Source organism: Alligator mississippiensis, chromosome 5 (assembly GCF_030867095.1).
Source record: "Alligator mississippiensis isolate rAllMis1 chromosome 5, rAllMis1, whole genome shotgun sequence".
Classification (NCBI taxonomy): Eukaryota; Metazoa; Chordata; order Crocodylia; family Alligatoridae; genus Alligator; species Alligator mississippiensis.
The window spans coordinates 152,379,052-152,392,445 of NC_081828.1; the positions used below are offsets into that span (position 1 = coordinate 152,379,052).

Consider the following 13,394-nt stretch of genomic DNA (forward strand, 5'->3'; position numbering starts at 1 on the left):
AATTTTTTTTTATATTGAACAAAATACTGACACACATATCAGTAATCAAAGTGATATACAGGAAATACAATTAGAAATTATATAAACTAGCTAATGTACCAGAACAGCTATACCCTTTATAAGGGCTTCTTCTGCCACTTTTTATGTTGGAAAACATGGCCATCAGGACTGGATACTGATCTTGAAACTGAACAGTAGTCCTGATACACCAGTTATGGTTGACAACCTAAAGCAAATGCAAGGAATGCAAGAATATATGTCCTATTCAAGTCATTGGTAATCATTTGAGACCTGGGGCTGGGGCGGCACGGGTGTTAAGGCACACACAGTTGACATCCCAGAGATCCTAAATTTGAGGACATGGCAGACATGCTAACAGTGCGGCCCTGTTATTCCACTGAATCTGCAAATTCTGATAAATACCTTGTCACAAGGGCACTAAAAAAGAAGGATAGGATTTGAGACCTATATTATTTGTCTAAAATTTTCCCAGATATCAAAATCAAATGTTTGAATGATTCATAGACTCTTCAATTATAACTCCTTATTTGAAGAAATATTCTTAGGCTCTCTTGAATCCATTATGCAGGACCAGTTAATTGGTGGGTTGTTGGAACCAGGCTGTAAGTGGGAATGTGGTCACATACCACTGCACCATTTTAAAGGAAACAGTTCTCTTGTTCCCTGTTCCTGCTTTAGCAGCTGCTTCAGCTACTGCCACCTATTCTGCATATCTTTGTTGCTTGCTTAATGTCAAGCAGCACTGTAATGAGACATCCTATATATGCTATACCCCAGACAGGAGTTAATGTGAAGAGGGCATTAGCTGTGTTTGTCCGAAGTCAGGCAGAAGATGGAGCAGAGTGACACCTTACAGACCTAATTAATTCAGACAAGCATAAGCTTTCATAAGCAGCAGCTTACTTCATCATATCCTTGGCATTCAGAGATGCTTTGATGAAGTAAGCTGTTGCTTATGAAAGCTTATGCCTCTGAGTTAGTTAGTCTGTAAGATGCCACTGTACCCAGCCTTCTGAAGGTAACGTAGCCATGATTTGCTGTGCTACACAGGAGCCATGCTTCAGCAGAATTCAGTGCCAAGTGGGGAAAGGTTTTCCTTATAGAAAATGCCAAATGAACCCATATTTTGGACAGCTGGGGAAAATGATCTTATGTGAAAGATGTCTCTCTCTGACTAGATACTCTAGGGGTGAACCTGCACAAATAACTACGGTAGAACAAGTCACTCACAGGCACAGTGTCTGCTGCAGCACTTGGAGCCGGGGTAGAGCAAACCTGGGCTGGCCAGGGTCCCAGGTGGTCCGCCCCAGGCTTCGAGTGGCTGCAGCTGATGATGGAGGGGCTGGCTAGGGCATGACACTGCTAAAGTGCAGGGCTGGACAGCAGCAGTCCCCCTGTACTTCAGCTCCCTCTTGCCCCAGCCAGCCCCTGTCACCGTTTACATGTGCATTTCAGTGCACGTAAGTACTCTGACATAAGGTAGTACTTTCCTCAACAGTACTGTCTTATGTCACTGTTAATTTATTGACCACACCCTAATACTGGTGCATATGTGGATGATGACACTTTGCTGTGGAGCTAATTAGTCTACTCTGTAGTAAAGCACACATGTAGATGCACCCTAGGAGAATCCCATTTTCAGTGGATTGGTCACCTGCAAAAAATGGCAATCAGAATGATCTACCTGTCACTTGCTTAATTGTAGTGATGGCTAGCCTATCAAAGGATGTTATCCACTTAAGGAGAACTAACAATTGGCATTTATTATAATATTGAGAAGTATATGGTTCAGAATGTTGTTTGCAAGACAAATATAGCATTTAAAAATATTGTTCTGTAACAACCGCAAAAGGATAATGAAGAACAGCTATAAAGTCTTACCTAGAACTGCTTGTAGAAGCCCAGGTGTATATCTAAATCAGGTGCCTGAGAAAGTCTTTGTGAGCTTTTGTTGTTTACTTCAGTAGAATTTTTTTTTCTTTTTTAGATTTCCTGAAATGCAGTATTTCCAGCAAGAGAATGTGAGAAAAATTCTTACAGATGTTCTGTTCTGTTATGCTAGAGAAAATGAGCAGTTGCTTTATAAACAGGTAATGAAAATATCGTACAGGTGGCATCCATTGACTCAACATTTTCTATGCAGCTTGACAAATGATTGAACAATAATGTAGGTTTTATTGTATCCAAAGTTGTATCATAATGCTAAAGCAATCAAAGAGCTGCTTGTCAGTTGCATGGTAAGGAAAGTAAACTCATTCAAGCATATATGCTTCCCCCCTCATAAGACATTCCCTCAAAACCTTCTTCTATAAGGCTGCTAAACCTTACCTTCCAACTTTTTTGAATAAGGCTTTTGTATAAACAGCTTCTCTTCAGGCTCTAGCTCAAGCCCATTTATCTATGCTTAGATAAATACTGAATATATATTTCCTGCAGTTTATAAGTATGGTAAGTAACTGGTTCAGATTTAGGCAAAAGCAAATTGTTTCAAATCATATGTAACATTTCAAGTTATTCTGTGGTTTCTTCAGCATGATAGACAACTTTTTGTTTGTTTGATCCTTGGCAGATTCTGTAGTACCAAAATAAAATACAGTATACAGGATGTTTCTGAAACATTTACTTTTTCACCAGTAGGGTTGCTAATATCAGTTCCACAGCATTACCAGATACTAAAATCCCTGCATCTTACTTTTAAAATTAGTGAAAGATCATATTTCATTCAGTTGAAAAATTCATTTGTTGTGTGATACAATCTCAGTTAATTCCATGTGTACACCAAAGTTTTTTAAATGAACGTAAACTTTAAAACAAGTTGCTCCAGCAAGACTAATGTATATTGAAAGAGAATCATAGACATAAGTATATTTGTGTGTTTCCAATTAACATTGCACACTGTTTTGAAACTAAGGACTAAGAAACTAAGTAATATAGTATGTGTGGACAAGAGTAAGCTGTAGAACAACTGTAATTAGAAAAAAGATTCAGAAAAAATGCAGTCTTTCAATAAATTTACAAATATTTTTAATAGACCACATGCTTTAAAATGTGTTCTACAGCTACCCCTTCCCTGACCCAGGAAATTGCATCTCATGGAAGAGACCAGCACACCTGATTTTGAAATAGGAGTAGCTTACCAAAATTCTCTGATAGATGATATTGAAAAATCAAGTGTATAGTTATCAAAAGTAGCAACTCTCGATTAGTTAACTATTTTTTTTATTTTTAATGGATGTGAGTAGACACTAACCTTATATCAGAAAGAAGAAAAAATAAAAGATCAGGAAGGTCAGTATATTTCAAGGCACGGCTATAAAAAAACGTTTTAGAAGTACTCAGCTGCCTCATTTCTAGTGTTATATAAACCAGAATACTTGTGATGGGGAAATGGAAGAAGGCATTCTAGCTAATTTGGTCTATTATTTATTGAACAAGAAATATTATTTTATTCTTTGATATGACTTAAAAGAACTTAATTACCCCCTGCTTATGTTTAAAATCCTGTAGATTCCTTACAGAGAAATAATACCTTGCTACATAAGGATTGAATATTTAGCCAGATCAAATTAAAAAAAAAAAAAAAACCCTCTAAGTTTCATCACAAGCTGTTAAAGCTATTATTTTGTACTAGGTGACACCCCGTTTAACATAGACCATATTGTTAATAGTTATGGGATTTTATTGAATTAATGAGACTGTTATCATGTAGTAGAATGTCTTGCTGAGTTAATTGAAACTGCAGAGATTATATAAATGGTATTAATGAACTTTGACTGCCTGATGCCTCAGCTTTAATAAAGACTGCTTGGTGGGCTAAATGAACATAGGCAGATAAAAGAACAGGTTCAATTTTGTGAGCCTACAGGCTGTTGACAAAGAAAACTTCTTTACCTCTGTTTCAACTAGTGTTACTAGAACAGTGCAATAATTTCAGAAAAGGATTGCCACAGGAGTAAAGGGAGTGGTAAAGGGCAGAAAAAAGATGAATTTGGATGATGAAAGCATGTCTGTTTATCTTTGAGGGTTTGTTTCAGTATCTAAAAATGATGGCGCAGTACCAGATAGTCAGTGATTTTTTTTTTTTTTTAACCCTCCTTTGGACCCTTCTTATTTTTTTAGAAAGATCTTTACCCCTTTCCCAACCTGTTATGCATTTCCAGAGTCTTCCTTCTTAATGTCTCCACAATTCTAAGTCTCTTTTTATGACCAGGTTACGAAACGCCTGGACACAGGAGGAGGGGTGGATGTCGTATACTTAGACTTCAGGAAGGCTTTCGATACGGTATCCCACCCGATACTGGTGAACAAGTTAAGAGGCTGTGACTTGGATGACTGAACAGTCCGGTGGGTGGCGAATTGGCTGGAGGGTCGCACCCAGAGTCGTGGTAGATGGGTCGGTTTCGACCTGGAAGGGTGTGGGCAGTGGGGTCCCGCAGGGCTTGGTCCTTGGACCAATACTCTTTAATGTCTTCATCAGTGACTTGGACGAGGGAGTGAAATGTACTTTGTCCAAGTTTGCAGATGACACAAAGCTATGGGGAGAAGTGGACATGCCGGAGGGCAGGGAACAGCTTCAGGCAGACCTGGATAGGTTGGACAAGTGGGCAGAAAACAACAGAATGCAGTTCAACAAGGAGAAATGCAAAGTGCTGCACCTAGGGAGGAAAAATGTCCAGCACACCTACAGCCTAGGAAATGACCTGCTGGGTGGCACAGAGGTGGAAAGGGATCTTGGAGTCCTAGTGGACTCCAAGATGAACATGAATCGGCAGTGTGATGAAGCCATCAAAAAAGCCAAAGGCACTTTATCGTGCATCAGCAGATGCATGACGAATAGGTCCAAAGAGGTGATACTTCCCCTCTATCGGGCGCTGGTCAGACCGCAGTTGGAGTACTGCATGCAATTCTGGGCGCCACACTTCAAGAAGGATGCGGATAACCTGGAGAGGGTCCAGAGAAGGGCCACTCATATGGTTAAGGGCCTGCAGACCAAGCCCTACGAGGAGAGACTAGAGAAACTGGACCTTTTCAGCCTCCGCAAGAGAAGGTCGAGAGGCGACCTTGTGGCTGCCTATAAGTTCATCATGGGGGCACAGAAGGGAATTGGTGAGTATTTATTCACCAAGGCGCCCCTGGGGGTCACAAGAAATAATGGCCACAAGCTAGCAGAGAGGAGATTTAGATTGGACATTAGGAAGAACTTCTTCACAGTTTGAGTGGCCAAGGTCTGGAACAGGCCCCCAAGGGAGGTGGTGCTCTCCCCTACCCTGGGGGTCTTCAAGAGGAGGTTAGATGAGTATCTAGCTGGGGTCATCTAGACCCAGCACTCTTTCCTGCTTATGCAGGGGGTTGGACTCGATGATCTATTGAGGTCCCTTCCAACCCTAACATCTATGAATCTATGAATTATCATCCACATTAACTATCTTGACTTTGTTTGGCCCTCCTGCCTGTAGATAACTGTCTCATTCAGGGGGACTGTTTCATGGATTAGCTGCCAGGAAATGCTGTGGGTATAGTGAAGTCAATAAACCTTTTAATCTCTCTCAACCATATCAATTTACCTGTCCATGGTCAGATGCCTTATTTGTAACCAGGTTTCATTCATGACTGAAGCTAGTTTTAATTCAGTTCCTATCTAGGAATGAGGCCACATAACTCAAAATAATTTTAACTATTACAAAAAGTAGCAGTTTATCTGCCAGGCAATAAAGGTTGCCATTAATGCATCATTAACACATCACCATATGCTACACTGATTGAATATAGGGTCCAGTTTAATGCATTTGCCTTCATAATTCTAAGTACATCAAGGAGCTTGCTCTTGCTTCCGATGAAATCTCTGCTTTCATGTTCATGAGCACCTTCATTTTTCTGAACAGTGCAAAAATTGATCTAGGTGGAAGGGAGCTCTCAGGCATGCATCAGAAAGCTTTTTATAGGAACTGGACCTAGATACCACAGCTCATTCCTGCAATGAACAACCATGAAGTAATGACTTGTTTTAGAATTGAAAACTAATTATTTATTTTTCTTGCAATTTTTATATACATGAACACTCGCATGCAAATAAAACATTTAATAAAGCTTTTTTTCCAGTAGCTTAGCATAGAAGAGGAAAGTTATTTTATTTTAAAATAATTTGGAGGCAATCTGAATTTGGAATTACTGGGGCCATAAACCTAATAGATGGTGGCTGAAGTTCACAACATTGAGATTGTTACTGCACTTGACATTATTTAAATAGTGTTCGTACAAGCAATCCACATGTTTATTCCATATGTGTACATGTATGTGTTGTCTTTGCAGTAAGCTTATGGCTTTTGGCCATTGTAAAACATTTTTTTTATTCTTTCACAGGCCAAAAAAGTTGCCCTTTACTCAAATATAGGAATAAAAAAAATCTTAACAGTTTTTACTTTTATCCCATTTGAGATTTTTTTTTTCATTTAAAAAAAATCAGTTATACATATAGCTATGTGAAAATTGCCTTTGCTTATAAATTTTATCAGAAAAAAATGTAGCTCTTGTTAAACTGTAAAGATGCCATAATAGCTAAGCCAAGCCATCCGGTCAGCAATTGTTCACTTATAATTTGATTGTCCTTACATGAATCAATATAGTGTTGAAATGCATTGATTCATATTTCAGTGGTAGTACTGCCGTATTTCTTCTTTTTTTCAAAATCAGAAACTGTATTATGAAATCAATATTTTGCTGTAGTTGGCAAGTGTCATGAAATTATCTGCCTGCTGTCAACCCTTATATTAACACTAAAGAGTTTTACTAAACTGTTGATGTATTGCAGAAAAAAAGGTATGTATACGTAGTACACTGTGGATGCGTCTACACATGCCATTGAAGTGCAGCAATAAACTGCAGAGCTTATTGCTCCATAGTTTATGGCTCCTAAGAAGCTCCTGGGCATATAGTTTACACATTTGCTGGGACCACAGTGCATTGAGCCAGGTTGCAGCAGCCCTAGCTGGCAGAGAGCCCAAGGGGTCAGTGTGGGGCAGTGTGAAGCCCCAGCACTAAAACATCCTCGTGCCCCCGCCAGCCAGCTCAGCATCTACATGTGTGCTGCTGTGCACGATAAAACTCTGCAGTAGGGTAGGATTTGTGCTTATTAGTTTTGCATACCCCGAGACATTTACTGCACAGTTAGTCAACTGCACAGTAAACATCTCGTATAAACACTCCCTGTGGCTTCTTTTTCCAAGCTAAAACGCAAAATGTTTTAAGCGGTCTCTTAAATGAAGGAATAGCTCTGTTTTGAAATCTTGATATTTTCTCAGCCTCTAGTTTTTGTTTTTGTTATATATAGATGATCACATTGTGATTTGCTTTATTTCCAAATTAACATATGAAAATGTTGGAAGATGGGGCTGTGTTATTCTCTTATTTTTATAACTAATCTTACCTTATGTCTTTTTGCAAACTGCAGAACAAGAATATAAATTTACTATTTAGATAGTGAATTTCTTATTAACTGTATTTTAACAACCTCATGTCGGTTCTATGTCAGAGAAATATACATTTAAAACTAACAAAATGCATGTAGAATTACAGTCTGTGTTGCTTGCAGTTTGTATACGTATTTTTGGCACTTTGGTCTGTCTCCCAATCCTTTGACATTCTGTTTGCAGTCTCTCCTTACTTTTCTCACTGATGTAGGTCATCTTTCCCCTCCAGCCCCCCCATCTCCAAAATCTAGTGTTACTAACTTTCAGTCTTATATGTGAGTCTTGCAATAGCTCCTGAAAAGAAAGCTGAGATTTTCATTTAACCATTTACATTTTTTTTATGTAGTTTGTTGTGCTCATGGTTCTTGAAAAAAGTTGGAAATATAACTCAAGTGCCCTCTAAAGACTCGGGTGTACTTGGTAGCTGTGTTGGTCTGAGACAAAAAGACATACAAAAAAACTAGAACTCTTGGTTCCAAAATGATACCTTTTATTAGACCAACTGGAAAAAGGCAAGAACATTGTCCTTTTCTTCAAGCTTTAGCTTGCTCTAAAGACTCAGAAGTCAGAAAACAACAAAGAAAAGCTCCAGGGTTTGTTTTTTTTCAATATGTTGTGGTTTTTAAGCCAATCTCATAATTTTTTTGTTGGGGAGTAGGGTTCTAATTCTTTTTTTTAAACATTGGCCCAAGGCTGGAGTCTGTCCCACCAAGCCCACCCTGCAGCATCTCTCTCCTCTGTTGTCCTCTTATGACTCGCATGCACCCCCCTACAGTGCCTTACTGACCTGTCTCATTGGTGATAGTGTTGAACAGCACATTATTTTAATTATGGGACTCCCATACCTCCCACTCCCTCCAAGAGTTTTGGGAAAGTTCTTGTGCTGAAGGCCCCAGTTGCTTGTGCTCATCTCAATGCTTAACTTCATGTGTCACTTTCCTAAATGAGGCATCATCTTGTGGCAGGAGGCTGGAATGATGCTTAGTAAAGGTGCTACTGTGGTCCACCAAATGATATATGGACTTAGCAGGATAAGAGAGTTGCCACGCGTTCAACACTTAATAAGCCCAGTTGGTTTAGGAGTCACACCCAGAGAGTGGTGGTGGATGGGTTGGTATTGACCTGGAAAGATGTGGGCAGTGGAGTCCAATGAGGCTCGGTCCTTGGACCAATGCTGTTCAGTATCTTTATCAGTGACTTGCATGAGGGTGTGGAAAGCACTCTGTCCAAATTTGCAGAGGATACTAAATTATGGGGTAAAGTTAACATACCAGAGGGTAGGGAATGAGTCCAGGTGGATCTGGGCAGGTTGGAAAAATGGGTGGAACAGAAAAGGACGCAGTTCAATAAGGACAAATGCAAGGTGCTACACCTAGGAAGAAGGAATCACCAGCACACTTAGTCTGGGGGAGGACCTCCTCAGCAGCACGGCAGTGGAAAGGGATCTTGGAATCATTGTTGGCACCGAGATGAACGTGAGTCGTCAATGTGACAAAGTGATAGCAGGGCTAACTGCACTTTATCATGCGTTAGCAGGTGCATAACAAACAGGTCCAAGGAGGTGATACTTACCCTCTATGTGGCATTAGTCAGGCTGCATTTGGAGTACTGTGTCCAGTTTTGGGCGCCACACTTCAAGGGAGATATGGATAACCTCAAGAGGGTTCAGAGGAGGGCCACTCATATGGTTAGGGGCCTGCAAGCAAAACCCTATGAGGAGAGAATTGAAGGCCCTGGATCTCTTCAGCCTCCGGAAGTGAAGGCTGAGAGGTGAACTTGTGGCCACCTACAAATTCATTAGGGGAGGACAGCATGGAAAGATGACCTGTTTACCAGGGCACCACTTGGAGTAACTAGGAACAACGGTCACAAACTGACGGAGAACAGATTTAGGTTAGACATCAGAAAGAGCTTCTTTACGACGAGGGTTGCCAAAATCTGGAATAGGCTTTCAAGGGAGGTAGTGCTTTCCCCTACCTTGGGGGTCTTTAAGAGGAGACTGGACATGCACCTGACTGGGGTCATCTGACCCTAGCGCTCCTTCCTGCCCAGGGCAGGGGGTCAGACTTGATGTTCTGCTAAGGTCCCTTCCGACCCAAACATCTATGAATCTAAGTGCAATTTAAATGCAAAGAGAGAGAGGTTCAAGCAGTTTAGCGTGTGTTAAGTGCCATTCTGGTGTTGCAAAGTTGTTTCCCTTCAGGCAGGTTGATCAGAAATTGTGTACTGTCATTGAGTAGTACAACTGTATTTTTCTGCTTTAGCTCCTGCATGTTTATGGATTTGTTTATTTGCATTACTCATTATAAATGGTAAAAATAACTAAAAACCTGCACTGGAGCAATATTGAGTTTTGTCCGTGCATTGTCATATATAGGTTTCAGAATAAACATAGAACAAACAAACAAAAAACTTAGTTTTAATCTCTGTAGGCATGGATGTCTCCATTTCTAATTCCCCAAATGGCTGCCTTTGTCTTTTCCAAAGGCCATTGATATCCTAGTTTTGGAACATTATCAAATAAAAAAGAATTTTAAATTTTGTAATTTGTCCTTATTGCAGATCTTTCTACTGTGGTGTATGATTGTAATTACCATAAATAAAATTCATATTTATGAACATAGATCTTTGGAGTAACTGCCAGGTGCAGGGTTGTCTACCATTGCCAATTTGTTGTCTGTTATGTTAGAGAAAGAGAGAATAACTTGCTTCCCGTATATTACAGGAGAATAAACACTTGGATTTAATCAGAATTTAACATAAAAACCATTGATTATGAAACCAGTCTGTTAAGAATGTAAATGTTCATGCTTTTACACTTTATACTGCTAATATTATTGGCTGCTAGATGCTGAGGTGGAGCATTCTGAAAGAAGACCTTGCTGTAATTTTGTTTCCTTTTATCTTTAGGGTATGCATGAACTTTTAGCGCCGATAGTCTTTATCCTGCATTGTGACCACCAAGCTTTTCTACACGCCAGTGAAGCTGCCCAGCCAAGGCAAGTGATGTGCAATTATCCATTTAATGTGGAAGTGTTGTATTTTTCTATATTTATATATATTTAAGAATTAATCTATATATTTTTCTTTCCATTTTTTTCTTTCTTTATTAAAGAAAAACATACTGGCTTTAAAGTCTATAACAATAAATCTGATGGCAAAATGTTTAATTTTTCAGATATGTTATTTTTCATCATGCCTCTGTGAGAGATCAGAAATCAAAGGAAACTTCTGAAGCAATTTTAAAGAGTAGCAGTAATTTTCAAATACTAGTTGCTGAAAAAAGAAAGGTGGGCCCCCTAGAGGAAAATTATTAAACCAGAGGTTTCACTGAACAGTGCAAATCAGAAGTGGTTTGATCTCTGTCACTGAAGGGAGTAAGCAGATTACAGAGCCCAGTCCTGACATAGATGAGTTGTTTATCAGTATGTTCTTGTATTTTTAAAAATGAGTACATTGCAGTGATTGATAACTATTCTATTCCTTAAAAAATTGTACATGAATACCGCTTGACTTTAAAGTGATATTAAGTTCAGATGTAGATTTTCCATATCATGCAAATAGCATTTACATAAATATTATATCACGTATGATTGTCCCACAGCTAAATTCACATGTTCTTGATTCTCTCACCCTGCTGATAAAGATTTTACTTGTTTTTTAAACAAGTTGCCTGTTGAAATCATTTATGGCCATGCAGCCATATTTTGCAGTTGTCTTACTGCATTTGCTCTTGGCACCCAGGAGCATTAAAACCCAATTTAATTACCCCTGGGATAAAGTAGCTTCCATGGGCAGTGTTAGCATAGGACTGCATTGTACTTATGTGTTTGTTTTTTTTATTTAACATTTATCTTTAGAAATCCTGAAGTTATATGCAAGATGCTCTTCAGTAGCTAGTAATGTGCAAGATACTTAAAATAACCATGTAATATACAGAGCATTCCATTCCATCCCACTGAAAAAGTGGAGCAAAGAAGCAAATTAGATGGATAAGAGGTGCTGTCACTGATTAATTGCTGTTAAAATACAATAAAAATAGAAGCTATTAAAGCAAAATAAATTAATGTTTTGATATTGCATATTTGACCAGTAACCATATTTTTTTGTTTTGGACAAACAGTGATAGATTGTGCAGTAATCAATTATTCTAGATCAAGCATATTCAAATAATACATTGTGACATTCAGTAATTTGTTATTTGGAATAATTAGATGGTTACTTCATTGTAGTGCAGACAAGGCGGCTAATTTGTTTTTGATCTTTTTAGAAAGGAAAGACTTCATTTGTTCAATGGAGTTGCTCTTTTTAATTAAAAAAGGCTAGTTTTCTCATTTGCACTTTATATGAAAGTTGGCTTATAAATATATAATAGTACATGCAGAACACTGACCAAAAATAAACATTCAGATTTTGATTGTTCACTATTGGCTTTTTCAGTGAGGAAATGAAAGTTCTTTTGAACCCTGAATATCTGGAACACGATGCCTAGTAAGTTTAACAACTTTCTGTTGTCTTTACATTTCCTTTACTTCTGTTTGCAATACATTATTTAACATTAAATTTCCGGATTCTTTTTCCCCTTAGTGCGATGTTCACACATCTTATGCAAACTGCGGAACACTGGTTTTCAACTTTTGAGCATGACAGTCAGAAGGTAAATACTGTTGTAACAGTACATTTATAGTACTGCAAGCAAATGTGATTTTTAACACAGTAAATTGAAATAAGTTTAGATTAACACTGTGTCTCTTAGCCAAGTTAAAAATAAACTCTTGGAAATTTCCTGTGCGTCTGGGCTGCCCTACTTGTGGGAAGTTGTTGGTTGAGTGCTTAGCTTTGTTGGGTGATAACTTTGAAATCACAGTTCACATTGTTTGACGTGCAGTGTTGAGTATCGTTATGCAGGACGAAGGGTTTTTGAACCCGAAAGCTTGCTAAATAACTATTCTCCAACTATTTGGGTTGGTCTAATAAAAGTTATCAAATTCACCCAAGGAACCTTGTCTGCATTATGCAGACCAAGCATTTGAGTTTGTTCTGGGGAGATACTTCTGTTTTGCGTACATTTTTTGACCCAAGTAAGCTGTGAGTAGGTCCACTGCCTACCCAATTAGTAACTAGGGCTCCCTGAACTTAAATGTGTGTGAATTCCTAGTTAAATGGGTGTACAGGAGTTTTTAATATATTTAAGGGCTTTATTTGCCTTTAATCTTTTACAATATACAGGATTGCTGTGATTGTTAGACATTTGGTTATTTGCCACTGTATTATAAAATGGGATCTGCCAAAATTTCCATTCTTAGCTACACCAGTGAAGGGTAGTGGGTTTTTTTGTGTTGTTTTGTTACTTCAGTGCAGTTGGATCAGTGCGAATGTTTCTTCCCCAGCCCACCCCCACCCTCAATCTCTTGACCATCCACAGCACTAATCGGCCATCTTAAGGTATTTCTTGTAAAGACCTACTTGGTCTGTTTGTTTTTCTCCATTGTTAAGTTGCTCCTTTTCATTTCAGCAAGTACTAGATGCCAATGGCATGTTCAGAGCTGACAACACAAGTCCTCACGGCTTTGTCTAAATACTTTTCAGAAAAGTGTCTCTAAAACTGAAATTCTGTTTTCAAACAGTAAGGTTTTGCTCATGTACAACTATCTTCCTCATTTTCCTCATCAACATTGATTTCTTACTTGCTTCTACTTTCTGTAACTTCAGTGTTATTAACATTGCATTTCCCTGCTCCCACCTCCTTCCTCATACTGTAATTTGTCCCTGGTCAGAAAAGTCTGTCTCCACCTCTAGGACTGTACCTCTGTGTCATTACTAAAATCCTGATCTCTGTTCCCATCTCTTCTGTCTTCAGCTATTGTATTCCTTTCTGTTACCCTCACTTATTTCTTGGTTCTTCAG

General features: G+C 38.7%; 1 protein-coding gene across 1 annotated transcript in view; it reads left to right on the forward strand.

The window, feature by feature from the left end:
• Positions 1–13,394, forward strand: part of TBC1D5 (TBC1 domain family member 5) — a 371,763-nt gene that overhangs the window by 168,307 nt on the left and 190,062 nt on the right. Inside the window, exons 8-11 of the mRNA XM_019497895.2 lie at positions 2,009–2,111; positions 10,398–10,486; positions 11,928–11,978; positions 12,075–12,144. Of these exons, the coding sequence (XP_019353440.2) occupies positions 2,009–2,111; positions 10,398–10,486; positions 11,928–11,978; positions 12,075–12,144 (313 nt within the window). The remainder of the gene's footprint in view (positions 1–2,008; positions 2,112–10,397; positions 10,487–11,927; positions 11,979–12,074; positions 12,145–13,394) is intronic.